Source organism: Eurypyga helias, unplaced genomic scaffold (genome assembly GCF_000690775.1).
Source record: "Eurypyga helias isolate BGI_N326 unplaced genomic scaffold, ASM69077v1 scaffold39891, whole genome shotgun sequence".
In the NCBI taxonomy this organism is placed as follows: Eukaryota; Metazoa; Chordata; class Aves; order Eurypygiformes; family Eurypygidae; genus Eurypyga; species Eurypyga helias.
In genome coordinates, this window is record NW_010229592.1 from 2,316 (window position 1) to 16,795 (window position 14,480).

The 14,480-nt window shown below is 40.0% G+C and overlaps 1 protein-coding gene across 1 annotated transcript; it reads right to left on the reverse strand.

Moving 5' to 3' along the window:
• Positions 1-856: 856 nt before the first annotated feature.
• LOC104504788 (tetraspanin-5) lies at positions 857-12,613 on the reverse strand. Its single transcript, XM_010160467.1, has 7 exons — positions 12,533-12,613; positions 9,417-9,563; positions 7,349-7,519; positions 5,216-5,341; positions 2,044-2,091; positions 1,798-1,914; positions 857-1,358 (listed from the first exon to the last, which is right to left on the reverse strand). The coding sequence occupies exons 1-7, from the start codon at positions 12,611-12,613 to the stop codon at positions 1,293-1,295; spliced, it is 756 nt and encodes a 251-aa protein (XP_010158769.1). The 3' UTR covers positions 857-1,292.
• Between the last annotated feature and the right edge of the window lie 1,867 nt (positions 12,614-14,480).

Sequence of the window (14,480 nt, forward strand, 5' to 3'; positions counted from 1 at the left end):
ACACATCTCCATAGGAAGGATTTTTTCACTGGAGGTAAGCACTTATTCTGGCAACAGCTGGTCTCTCCAACTTCCAAGGGAATGGAATATGATCTTTCCATAATCACATGCATTTACCAATAAATAAGTTTGGATTAGACTGTATTAAAACATATGCACAGATTTAAAGCACTGGAGCATCACAGATTCTTACTCCACAGCTCATGCAAGTAAAAAGAATTAAAGAAAAAGAGAAAAAAGAAAGACCAAAGCCTCAGCTAGGAACAGACCAAGGAATTATCTTAAAAGAAGTTTTGCACAAGTATATCAAAGCACTAAAATTAGTGAGATCCCCAAATACATTAGGCTCACTAAATTCCAGAGAAACAAAAGATTTAGCCATATCAGATACATATGTTTTGATTTTTTTAAGTTAATATATAATTCATTCTTTGAATAATAATATTCACTTGGACCCAACATCCACACTGCTTTCATACATTTATACAGTTAAAGACCATCCTTGCCTTAAGAGACCGATGTCCTAAGGTATGGCAGCAACCAAAGGCTCTACAACCCTTGTTTGCCAAATATAAAACTCCTTTCCCTTCATACAAGGGTGGAGAAGGAAGAAAGATGTCGATAAAATTAGGCAATTCTCCCTGTGAGCTTGCTAATTCCAACCTCAAAGTACTACAGGGAGATGGTTGGAAGCTTGCATAAAAAAAAATTTTCCCTTGTTTTAAAAACACTTTCTTTTACTGTACAATAGATGCATAGAAAGTTGCTTCCTGCTTGATGGGTTTAGGCTTGTAGCTATGTGTAGCTTGGAAAACAAGAAGATTGTTCCTTTACAGAGTGGTGAGGAGAGAGACCATCTCAGGAATATTTGGCAGCTATCGAAGAGCTCATAACACGAAGAATAAACAGCATATCCACAGACTACAACAATGCAACTCTGTGCCACTGAATACACCAATTTAAAAAAGTGTCCACTTGTTACTCAGGATCAAGAATACAGTAGAGATTCACGGCTCAACAGCTTTCAAACTGGTGGTTTAAAAGAAAAAAAAAAAAAAAACACAACACAACACACTTGTCAGTGAGCAGCAGGTTTTAAATAGCCCACTCTTCTCTCCCCCAACCCAAAGAAACACGAGTTCACTGCAATATCAGGAACTTAGACTTGAGACTACTTGGGAGAGAAGGCTTCCCTGTCACCCATGTCCATACAGCTTGGTGTCGAAGCGACACACTGGAGGTTTCGGAGGGTTTCGGTTGTCCAGTGTCTTGTTGTGGTTACTTCAGCAGTTTTACCAGCTGGCTCTGACAGCCTCAATGTCACTAACCAAATTCTGGGCTAAGCATATCCCAAATATCTGGAAGAGACAACAGTTTATTCATTTGGGGCATTGGACAACTCTCTTCACACAGGCAAACTCCTTAGGTTATACAGAACTTTGATATGAAAACAAGCTACAGAAAGTTAGAAATCATATTAATCCTAAGTGTTGGAATAAGAGTATTGGGAAACTCCTATAATCCTAGTAATTTTATAGTGCTACCAGGTTCCAGGAAATTAAACAGTCCTAGACTTGCTTCACAAAAACAACTGGAAAGGCTTTTCACTTCTCATTTAAGCAGCATCAGGCACAGTAGGTACGTACGGGTTTAAAAATCTCTACCTAATTTTTATCTAACACAGAGTGTTAGTTTTGACCCACTGGCAGTTGAAAAGAAAAACATGCATCGCTACAGATAAAAATTAAATACCCTTAAACACAAATAAAGCCTCATTACAGGGAAGGTGATGCTTACCTGCAGTAATGCTATCCCAATGAATATACCAGCAACTATGGTGAGATTGTCCTGCAACCATTTCTCAAACTGAGGGACACAGCCTTTCGTGTAGATAACAATCTGCTGATCAACTTCCTGCCATGGAGAAGAGGGAAGAAAACGGAGATAATTACATTCAACTATCCCATCTGTAGAATAACCTGCTCTTGCAGGAGGGATTCAGATCCTTCAGATATCACATTTAAAAAAATTTAAAAAGCTTACTGGTTTTTGCCTTGCATCGTAGCCACACTGAGTATTAATAACATCTTCCTAGGAGAGAGAGGCACACAGAAGACAGGCAATCAGTGGAATGTCTCCCAAACACCCTCTCCCAGCCCCCTAGAGCTGGTCCTATATGTAATAAGGCAACCACCCTAATTTTGGTTATCATACTGCTTTTTAGAAACCCCTTCCTGTTCCATTCAGTGCTCTTCAGTATTTGCAACAAACAAAAGCACATGGTCAAGAAAATATTTTAAGCTCTCAGGTCAGCAAGCTGGGAAAACTGGCCCTCCACCCGAGTGAACTCCGTGTTCCAGATGCAAGCATTCAGAAGGCAAAGGATCAGTGAGCATTTGCCTACTCTGAAAAAAATGCCAAGACTACTGTTAACATTTTCAGGGTTCAGTCTGTGCAGCATAAAAAGGTGAGAATAGGTGGTTCTGTTGCAGAAGCTGCAAGTTCTTGCCAAGAATGCCTGTTAGAAACATACGCAGAACCTGGTTCCTTTCCAAAAGCTAGGGAGGAAAAGGAAGATCTGAGCTGATCTGCTCTTACTACCTATTCTTTCTTATAGGAACTTGATACCAATGGGAGGGGCAGGGTTTTTTCCCCCTACAGCCTCTGTCTTAGTACTCCCAAAGCACCAGTTAGTACTCCCAAAAAACAGGTTATAGTAGACTTTTTGTAGTGAACAAGTACTACCCATTGGAAGCTGAAGCTGCATTTACTCTGTACACAAAGTTACTTCAGGGCACTAAAATTAATCTGCTACTTTTGATGCCAGCCACAATGGCAGCAAAATATTAAGTTACTGGCTCATATCGTCAACAGTGAGCAGGAGGAAATACTCAAGGAAGTGAGCTGATCAGCCAACCTTGACTAGGTGTACTGAACTCCACAATTTAACCAAACTGTGAGAAGTGTGAAAGGCAGCCAACAGAGAGATTTTAAATAGCAGCCATACAGAAAGAGGTATCTCCTCCTATCAGCATTTGCAGCTCCTTTAAGTGTTTCCTCACTTTGCAGGAATTGCATCAACAGGTCACATCCTGTCAGTTACCTAAGTTGGATTCCCTCAGTGGACCTTTAACATTTGAGCAATTTGCACCTTTCAATGCTATGAATCCTTCTGTTCCAGGACCTCAAAATGTAACAGCACCATGCGCTTTGAGACTGCAAAAGTAGGTAAGGTTCCAGCAGAGGGATTTTAAGCTTTCTTCTTTGTACAGAATGTCTGCTTGCTCTATCATCAGTGTCTTCTGCCTTTAGCCTTGGAATTTGTTAACCGAAAGAAAGCACAAAGAATGAAATGGAAATAAATCTACTTTTCTAGGCCATGCCTGTACAGAAATTTGGAACATTTCAACCTGGTAAATGACAAAGTGAACTCCAGGAGTCCAAATTAATTTTAAAGGAGACTTATTTTGGCCTACCTTAGATTTACCACTTCCTAATTCAACCTAAACTTAAAGCAACTCGTGTTCAATAAAAGCATCCATGTAACTTTTTGCATCAGCCCAACACTACACCCTAATTCCAACAGGGACAAAGTTGCTTTCCCACAGAATAAAACTGTTTATCACGGCAATCAAACCAGTCACAGCTTGGCTACAATTATATCCATTACATGCATGGCTTCTAACATTTTTAGAAATAATACTATTTTTAGTCTTTATTTTTGAAAGCAATTAAGTGTATTGCTTCCCTACAATGAATGAGACTTACTTTTAAATGTCTGGTTGCCTCATCATCCCCTAAGAAAGTGCATAACCATATACACAGAGAGAGATAATTTTAGCATGGATTATGTATTTATAGGATTACCTTGTACTGCTGTCACTGGTTCAGTTTTATAACAACTATATTTTTAAAACTGGGTTGTGATGACCTCTCTGTGTGGGTAGGCAGATAGGCAGACAACAGCAGGGAATCCTAAGCATAATGTAATGCTTGAGGATAACCTACTTGCAATTCTGGTTTCCCATTTCATTAAAACATTTTCAGCAATGTTTGTAAGAAAGATTCAAACCACTGTGAAGACATCTTCACTGCAGAGGAACCAGCATGCAGCTTGTGCAAGTGGCAGTGCCTTATCAGGAGAGGGAGAGAGCAGTAGCGACTGGATGCCAGGAGCAGCGACTGCCTTGCATTAGGCAAGGCAGGAAGCACCTGGAGTGCCTGTTGGGAACATGCCTAACGTTAGCCAGTGCTACAGAGTCGTATGTTCAAGGAACTGTAAGTCACTTCAGGTGGAGAAAAAGCCACAGCTGAACTACTAGATAATAAAAGCACTCACAGGCTGCTTCTTTTAAGCTATATGAAAATCAAATGTATGCAGTGTTAGCCACACAGCAGTTGCCATGCTCACACCCATCCCTCTTCCAAGCCTTTCGCTGTCAGTGAACTGCTTCCCTACAATTTACCCTTCATTCTTTCTTGATCACGTCTGCACTAGTAATGCATGGCTCCAACATTTTCTGCTTGATGATCCAGAACTCTATTTAAAAAGACATCAAAATTTACCAAAAAGCTGTTCCCTCAACCAATTGCTGACCTTTCAAGTCTGATCTCAGGTGACTGTAAGACAAGCAGTAATTTTGAAGGGAAAAAAAAAGGCCTGTAAAGAAGTCCATTCCCGACTCAAGGTTCTAATGCAAACATACGTCAGTTCTTCAGGGCAGAGACTGTCATTCATGACCACATCTAGCACAAACTGGGTCAAACTGGCTGCAGGCTCTGGACACTGCATTAAATAATGAGTAATACCTGGTTTAGAGTGTCTGATCTTAGAGTTGCTGTTCGTTAGGTCAGTGAATAAATTATCCTGATGATATTCAATTTAAAGCTCATATCCTTCAACACGTTAAGGGCTTCTGCTTTTTATACATGCTAAAATTAATATGTATGTTCAGCCAAGCCCATGGTTCTCTCATTCTAATGAAAAGCAGAAAACAATGAAGACTTCAGTTAAGCTCAGGATTTTTGCTGACTTCAGACAAAACAGTGGTTAAGCTGACCCCTAAGTACAAAGAAAATACAGGTTGGTGGGAAGGTAATGATCATGCATGACTTCCAGGAAAGGAAAAAAACCCACCAAACCAAAACCAAACACTTAGAGAGTGATTTAAAATTGGAACAGCAGACCCATCCTACCCTCCCCACTGTCACTTACGGCAGGGTCTTTAGTGCAGCAAGAGAACGGCACACCACAGCGCTCTCGACTTGCGTTGGAGTCTGTGCAGTTGAAGTAAATATTAAGGTTCCAGTCATCAGCTCCGAAAGCCCCACAGCACTGCCACTAGAACAAATAAAGGAGAGCTGCTTGACTTTCAGAACAATCAAATCTCAGCATTAGTAACATGCATCATCACTGCCAGTTTCCCTCTAGCTTTCAAAACAAAATCTGGGATTCCTTCTGATTTCACTGAAGCTGGCTTGTTTTTTGGGTTTGTTTGTGGTGTTTGGGGTTTTTGTTTGTTTGTTTGTTTTAAGAACAAGACCATCCCAAACCTTTAAATAGTTCTATAATTATCATGTGATTAAAGCAATGTTCACACGCTGCTCTCTGGTGAGAAACCCATGACGTGAGCCAGTAAGCCTACACAAGACCACAGAGTTGCAGAGGCCTACAAGTTCAGGCCCCAGGGATAGTACAACCAAGAGTGTCATATTCTGCCCTGTCTAATGTGCCCTGGGTTCTCAACAAAATTAATCAGCTCCAAGGGCTACACTGGTATAACTGCTCCTAACCGGCCTGGGGGAATCTTCACCTGCCTGTACGTCAGACAGGACAAACACACTGAGCATCACACATTGCACAAATAACATCTTTACTGAAGACGGGCAGAATCCTTCAGAAAGTAAATACTCCACGTGGCAGGCTTAGTCACCAGCAAAACACGCTGAATACACAGAGAATTGGTAAAACTCGTTGAACAAAGAACAGACTGGAGACTGGTGGAGCACTGATGGTTTACATTATTTGAGGAGCTAGTCCAATGAACTCATCTATGTCAACTTCAAAAAAAAAAATTAAAAAACCCAAACAAACCATATTTTTAAAAGTGTTAGAATGGCAATTCTTTCTTTCTAGATGTAGCAGAGTTCCCTCTGCGATACCAAAACATCTTGTCTTCAAGCATTATCTCTACTAGCTGAAAAAGTAGCTTGTTCTCCAGACTCATGCTGTCCCTGACTAACCTGCTAGGATTGCTAATCCAATTTGGAGAGCGAGTTTTACGTAGTGCCTGCAAAACTGGAGTGCAGCCTTTTGGTTGCACACAAGTGGACCACTGCTTTCAGTCTGTTGTCCTTATCCCAAGCAGACAAGATTCAAACTGGTGCAAGGATCCACATCCTGTTACTTACTCACCAGTCATTTTTTTCCCCCCAGGGCATATAGAAGCAAATCAAACACTGAAAGAATTTTAATTGCAGAACGTACAAAAATTAGTAAGTATGATTTCCACCAACAGTTAACCATGTTAGCTACGCGGGACCAAGTTCAAAGAGGAGTTCATCAACACAGGCCAGAATTGAGTCCTGGAGCAAGAAGCTACTGGCAAAGTAACTTGTGTGCAAAAGTCAGTGCAAGACTCTACGTAAACAGATAAATTACAGACCTTAACCCACATAAGTGTGTGCATCTCTGTCTTCACCCTTCTCTCCGATATGCAGATATAGAGCCATTTAAAGATTTCCTATGAGAACTTTATCAGTTGCCCACTTTGTTAGGCTAATTGCATAAAGGCTACGTAAAAAGAAATAACATTGCAGTTTCACTCAGATCAGCTAAACATCTCTACCGCTCTGCGGTGTGGTGTAGCACCTCTAATGTTGCTAAAGCCACACCAACATTCATCTCAGCACAAAATTACTCAGAAAAGGATTGTTTTTTTTAAAACAGATGTGATAGCTCCTACAATAAAATATTTTGAACATCCCTTCCCTCAAGAACCCTACAATATGGAATATGCTCCAAAAAACCAAACACAAGACAGTGACTGTTAACTTGTGGATTTGACACACTGTCTCTAAGTCTCAAGAATAAGTCACCCTAACCCAATTCTCCACCTTGCTTTGTTTTAGTCATACACATCAACAAGTCAGTCACTTTTCACAGGAGCTGTGTGTTTGTAGAAGTTCTGTAAAGAGAAAAACACATATATACATATTCAAACGTATCATCTGCTAGAATATTTCTGTTGTTCTTTGAAGAAACCAAACAAAAATGAGAAGTAAAAAATAGAGCAGGTATTTCTTTAAAGTAAGCTTTACACAAATAAATAAACACAGTCCAACTTACATATTCCTGTGTGAAGTCTATGAGGTTTTGCAAATCAATGTCATCTCGGTATGCTCTGATGTTGTTGTTTATAAAGAAATACAGCTGGTCCTTTATCCAGTCTTTGAAAACAAATGCTAGAACACCAGCAGTGAGCTCCAAGAAGAAAATAATTCCAAGAAACACAGAAAACTACAAAAAAAAGAAGTTAAAATTATTTTGTTTTATGTCTAAAACCTTATTTTTCAAGGCTCGCAATCATGTCCAGTGTTAGGGCTGTATCTGTTTCAGTGCAAGTTCAAGCTATTCCAGCATACAGGAAATTTTTAATTTAAAGTCCACCATTTTTAATTGGGGTTGCAGTACAAGAATCTTAATTCTATTCTAACAAATAATAAAAATGCCAACAAATTCAAACTTCGGACTTTTCACCGGATTTTTCAAAGAGATCCAGGAGAATTCACTGTAAATTTCAACAGAGGTGGCTCTTTACTGCCTGCAGGGCCTTCTCAAAATTCATCTCAAATTTCTACATAGGCACTTACATTTTCAAAGGCATAAACCACCAACAGTGTCATTGAAATGCTTTCTAAGTGACTTTTTCTTTAGACACGCTCATTGGTAAAGCTTTGCCTAAGCAGACAAAGCAAAAATTGGTAACAGCAGAAATTAATTAATGACTAAGTCAGAGTGGAATGTCTATGGAATGACTCACATCCACATTAAAACCAAATGAGGCTGCTATGATTAATGTAAATGCAATGGATGCCAAAGGCATTACTAATGATCTGCCACTTTCTCTAAGCATCTCCACCAAATCTACGCTGTTTTAAAACACACAGGGGTCCTCGTATACTGGAAGTTCATCCCTTTTGCAACTGTGCCTTTGAGTTTCATTTTAATATGCTCTCTGTGTTTGTTCAGATGCATTTTTAATTTCTCCTGCAGCTGCTGTATAGGAAGCTATTTCTGGGTACAGCAGATGAGTTCATTTTAGGCAAGCTAAGAGATGCAAGGAAGAGGAGAAAAGAAGTGTTCTAATAGCTCCCCCCCCTCCCCCCCCTTTCTTTTTAAAGAAGACAAAAGCAATCTAGAACTATCCCATTTATAAATGTCTCAAGAACTGCAACTCCTAACTGCCTCCTCCCCTTATCCAACATGTCTGAGGGAGCCAAAATCACTTGAAGGCAGTTGTTTCACTGGAATCTTTTTCACATATATATTAACAGTTAATGATTATAAAGACACAACTATTGCCCAGGCTGTGCCCACCTCTGGAAGTTGGAGTGGTAGAGGAAAGAATGTTGAATTTTCATTACAAATCTTAATTTTATCTAAATTGGAGCAGCATACTGTTAGCTTCATCTTCTAAGCTCACAGGAGGAGGGCTTTCAAAAAACAGAACCAGGCTACTTAGCCTAAGGAGTTTTGAATACTGAGGCATGTTTGTGTATCAGCAGCTCCTCACCCAACTACCAGTCCAGCCCAGAGTTCAAGACGAAAACTGCTATTTTCTTCACCTATTCTGGGCACATGCTCCTCCCTTTCTCCCTCTCATGCCCCAGCACTGACAGGAATCAACAAAGCCTCTTCAAATTACCTAAACAGTACAGAGCTGAGGATACCAGCAAGCAACCCCTCATAACCATCCTATCTCCTCTGTACCACGAGGGGCACTTGCACAGCAGAAATCAAACAGGTCGCGTTCAGTCGTGTCTACATTCCTCATAGGCAGCTTGTTATGGACTCAAAGTTCAACATGCAGATTCTTAGCAGAAATCCTCTTTTTGTGACAAGAAAGCAAAAGGTTAGGCTATACCTACATGAAAAGCAGTAGTTCCATGTTATGATTCTTACCATCAACAGTTCAAACCTTTAAAAACCCCAGCAGTAAGCACCAGAGACTAAAGACCTGGAAAGCGTTAACAGTTAAGCAAAAGCGATTCAGAGAACAGTACTCTCACATCAGATAACACACTCCAATGTCTCACCAAAAGACACGTTCAAATCTTTACACAGTTAAGCAGGAACAGAGAACATGACTTATGCTATGTAACTGATGAATACCACAGTTGCAAAGGCTACTTACAAATTTGAGGAGAAAGGTATTTTCTCGCAAAGCTCCAATGCATCCTGCAAATCCCAAAATGAACATAACTCCTCCTACCACCAGGAAGAGCCAAACTGGATCAAAGCCTCCCAGGTCAGTGATGGAGGAAATATTGGACAGCACTCCCTGGGAAAGAAACAATGACAAGGAAAACCAATTATGTTTGGTTTTCAGTCATACAAATTCTGGTTGCTTTTTTCCTTTTAAAAAGGTAGAAGACTACAGCAAAAAATGTTCTGCAGTACAATAAGAAAACGCAATTAAGAAAATCTTTGCATTCAAAAAGAGATAAAAGCAATTATGTACAATATTTCTGAATCAACACGAGGAACAACAACAAAATGTGCTTCTAGAGTCCTCTGCAAGAAACCCACAGGGCATTTTTCTGCTTCTGTAGCTATGAGGATTAGTCTGCCAGAAAATCAGAATAGGTATTCGAACAAAACTTAAAACTGCCATTACCCGTGCTGAGATGCATTTTGGGTATCATACACATTGCTTATGTAAGCACACAGTTACACGTTACAATAGGAAAAAAGCAGTCAATAGCAAGAACACCAGCTTGAATTTAGCATTTATGCTAAGTATTTACAACTGTTGACAGAAATTAGCAACGAGCTCCTACATTGCAGCATCTTGCAACAACAAATTTTACACCCAGTTGTGACAAACTAGATACCTGGCCAGTTCAACTTCAGGCATCTACAGTGCCAAAAACTCAGAGTACGGCTACCCCAACCAGTTGGCAGGAAAAATGTGAAAATCATGCTAAGTTTCTTTGTAGGACATAATGCAGTTAAGGATTTGTCTTGGGAGATGGTTTGCACTAGCTTCGGTTATACCTCTCATATGGTAAACCACATATGCTGTGATTTAGATCTGACAGTCAGCACAGTCTGCTTGCACTGCCATTGCCCCCTAAGAAGCAGAGCTTGGATTGTGTATTTTATTTTTCTGAACACATTTTAACCAGAATCAGGCTGATGTTCAACAGATGGGTCATATCAAGAAGCAAGTACAAAGTCTTCCTTATTCCAGTGAGTTTGCACATGAACGGTTACAGTTTCCTAAACACTTTGGCAGCAAAAAGGCTGAAGTACAAGTATTTCTTCCTTCACCCAGTACTGTAGGTCAGTGCAAAGCAAACTGCTGTAACAGATATTTCTCCATGTGTTTCCTCAAAGAAGCCTGAACCCAGGCTGAGTGCTCTGCACTACTGCTTTCCCTGCTTACTCCTGAATGAAGCTATGGCTTGAAATGCAACCATATAGACCTCTACCTCTACAGCTCCTTATCTGCAGAACTACTAAGTTCTTCATCCTCTTCCCTGTTCATATCCCCTTTGCTCCTTTGAAATAGTCCCAAAACAGCAGTAATTTTGAAGGAAGTTCTCATCATCTCATTTCCAAAAGTTGTTAGTAACGTGTTAGCAGATGACTGTTCACAGCTGTGGTTTAGACCTGTAACTTTTCCCTCCCCCCAATACACTCACTTTAGACCACCCAGAACACATAAATAGTCATGTAACCAATATCTCTAATACAGTACCAATAGTCTGCAACCACTTCCATAGCTGCCCAAGCAAAACTGACATTGAGCAAGTAATAAACACAGACAATACACAAAGATTTTTATTCTGCAGACAACAAATAGACTGAATAAAATATACAGGTGAATTTCTACAACGCTCATGGCAACAGACCTTTGAAAAGGCCAGCATGCTAAAAGCAAAAGAAAAACCTGACTACAACCCAATCCTAAAACAGAACGAACAAACAGCATGAGTGACTTCCTTAAACCAGATTCCTCACCCCTCCTACTACAGAAGGCTATAGCCTGACAGAGAGGGATAAAAAAAAAAAAAAAATCCACATTCATCACTTTCCTCCTACATTACATATAGTACTAGTCTTACTGCCATTCATTAGAAAGGCAAAAATAGATGTAAGGCATGATATAACACTGCTCAGAGCCAATATTGCTATCAAAGCAGACCAGTTGGCACATCCCTTTTTCTAACTCGTGATAAGATGGTACAAGCCAGGCTGAAATAAACACCTGTCATTAACACTTAAATCAACTTATGCAAAAGTTTTTGCTTCATTACATTTGTCATAGAAAAGAAATCAAAGACATAACTTTCTGGCTGAGAATGACAAGCAAAATAAACAGTATAATCAAATAACACACAAACCTCAGAAAAAGTCATGGCCATAGCCACACACAAGTCAGGAAACATGGTCTCTGCCCCAAAAGGAAGACTGCTAAAATGACTTCACAAAGTTTTAAGTTGTTTCTATGTTTCCCCTCTGTGCCTATATAGTTAACATAAGTTGAGAAGAAATTCTGACTTAAAGCAAGCACTACTACTCATTTATTTTAACATTAGCTGATTTTGGAATTAAAGGTCTGTTCCATAGAAGACTGAGAAAACAGACACTGGAGAATGGATTTTGTCTTTGTATTATAATTACATTAGTTCAAAAAAAAAAAATCAAAGAAGGATGAACAGTCATTTAGGTCACTCTTCATAAGACACTTTGTCTTTCATAACAAAAAAAATCACAGCATATTACAATGTTCTTTCCATAGGAAAGTAGTAAAATTCAAATGAAAGAAGAAATCCAAGTGAAATTCAGTTCACATTTGTGGATAGCCCTCTTAGAGAAGCTAGTCACAGTAACAAGAACTGTTAGTGAGAAGAAATACACCACTTTGCATTTTGTCACACTCCCATTAAAGGCGATGACAATAAAATTTAGTAAATCGGTTGTATATTGCCTTTCTGATCATATTCTTTACCACCTTACTTAACTTTCTATCACTGCCAGGCTCTTCACACCCTGGCTTGCCACGTGTTGGCCAGCCACCCAGCAAAGGTCACTCATCTAATCTCTGGTTCCTCCAGGCTCCATATCCTCAGGGTAGCTATGATCTGACATGTACTGAAACAGAACAACACAAGCTTTAACTACCATTGTTTGTCTCTTTGGAAAGCACCTTTAAGTGCATCTTTCGCTAGTCCACACATAGCACTCATAAGCCTAGCTTGGATAAATCCCAAATAATACATCCTGACAACACAAAGCACATACTTCATATTTCTCATTTGTGTGCTCTCTGCAGATGAACCCCAAGTTATCAGTATTCTGGAGAGACATCTCAGGATACACCATCTTCCGAGAGGCTTTGGCAATAAAACAATAGTTATCAGCAATGTGGTTACAGCTAGAGATGCACAGAGGTAGCCTGATAGAATATTGCTGCTTACTGCTGAAAGATGGTTTTCCAGTCTTGGGATTTTATTCTGGACACTTACAGATAAGCTCTCTGAAGAGACAGCAGTGCAGTACTTTAAAGAAAAGCATATTTTGCTTCAAACAGCATGGCAATGACCAGGGAATATTATTCCACTATATACTGATAAGAAGAACTAAACGTACAGTCCGATAGGCACATACTTTTCCTATACACCACAAGTTTCTATAATGCCCACTACCAGAGTGTTTAGTATTTTTCTGGCTGTAATGGATACTTCTGTGGAAAGTTTGGCAGAGATGTACAAACACCTGGTAGTGACCAATTCCGTCTTCATCCCATCTTTAGCCAAAAGCAGAAAGGAAAGTTTACAGAGATGCTTGAGCAGAGGATCAAGAATCTCATTTTCTAACACTGTGTCCTCCAGCGACACACTCTGAATCCTCAGGCTGACAAGTCAGTCAGAGACTATACAGTGATTGTCAACTGACCTCTTGCATCAATGCAAGACCTAAACAAACCACCTGTAAATCCTTTAAAGCCAGGTTTAAAGTATTTTTCTCAGCAACACTACTGCAGTAGTCCACTCTAACCTTTACTGTTAAATTTGCAAGTACTACTGATGCTTTAGCATCTGAAAGGAGGAAATAACTTTTTTCCTAAACCCACATTCTCATTTTGGAAGTATGGTTATTTTTCTGGGGTACCCACACATCACATTCCTCATAGTTTAGGCGTGCGCATAATCTTTATTTGGCAGTAAACACTCAGCTTGTGCATAACTACACATTCTAATACTTCTCACGATGGCGTCACTCCAGAGTTCTGCTGCAGTCCCACAAGGAGAGCCAGTAGGACGTGTTCCCTGGCTGATCTCCAGCTCATCTGCTTGCTCTGTTCCCCCACCCTCAACTGCCTGCTGTACATTACAGTGCTTGGGTCATTATTTAACCTTTTAATCCATGACAAAATTTGTATGGGGCAGCGATGCAATAAAAGCATCATCCATAATTGAACTAAAATCAATAATGGTGAAGTTACGAAAGAAGTTTCTTTATTTGTGAAATGTACTTCACTTCAGTCACTAGGATACAATGAAGCAGGCATGGAACAGGAAAGACTGACCTCATATTACTACCTCACCCCAAAGACAAGAGAGTATGTCAAGTGAAACAGTAGGACCTGCTCTTCTCTCCAACAAAAAGGGTGGAGGGGAGAGGCATTGGTGGTGCCTTCCACCGCACCAACAAACATGAGACAACCAAACTAGGGCCACCAGAAGCTCCTGCAGAACTGGTGCCTTCTCCTTATGGTATGTGAGCACAGGCAGAAAAACAGTCTACGAGAGATACCCAATTCCAATTACAGAACCTCTGTTGTCACACCATTTTTTTTTTCCCATGGCCAGAGTCCTCCACCCTACAAACTGGATCTCATGCATAGCTCAAGCGAGAAAAAGGCAAAGGAAAAACGCTGGTCTTAAAGACAGTAACTCGAGAAGGCCCAGCTTGATATAGCTGCACAATTGTTTGCCTTTATCTCATCAATAAAGAATAAGGAAGCAAGAGTTACTTAGAAAAGCAATAAGGCTGCACCCCTCACAACTTCTCCATCTTGTACTCTTTCAGATCATCAGGACAATTTGTACTGCTTTCCAGAGAGAGATCTCTGACTCCAGCTCCCGCCTTTGGTGCGCATCAACATCAGTATTTCAGGTCAGATCCAGAAGTCCATTTAAAGGAATCACACACAAATTATGCTTCAGTTCATAGAATCATAGAATGG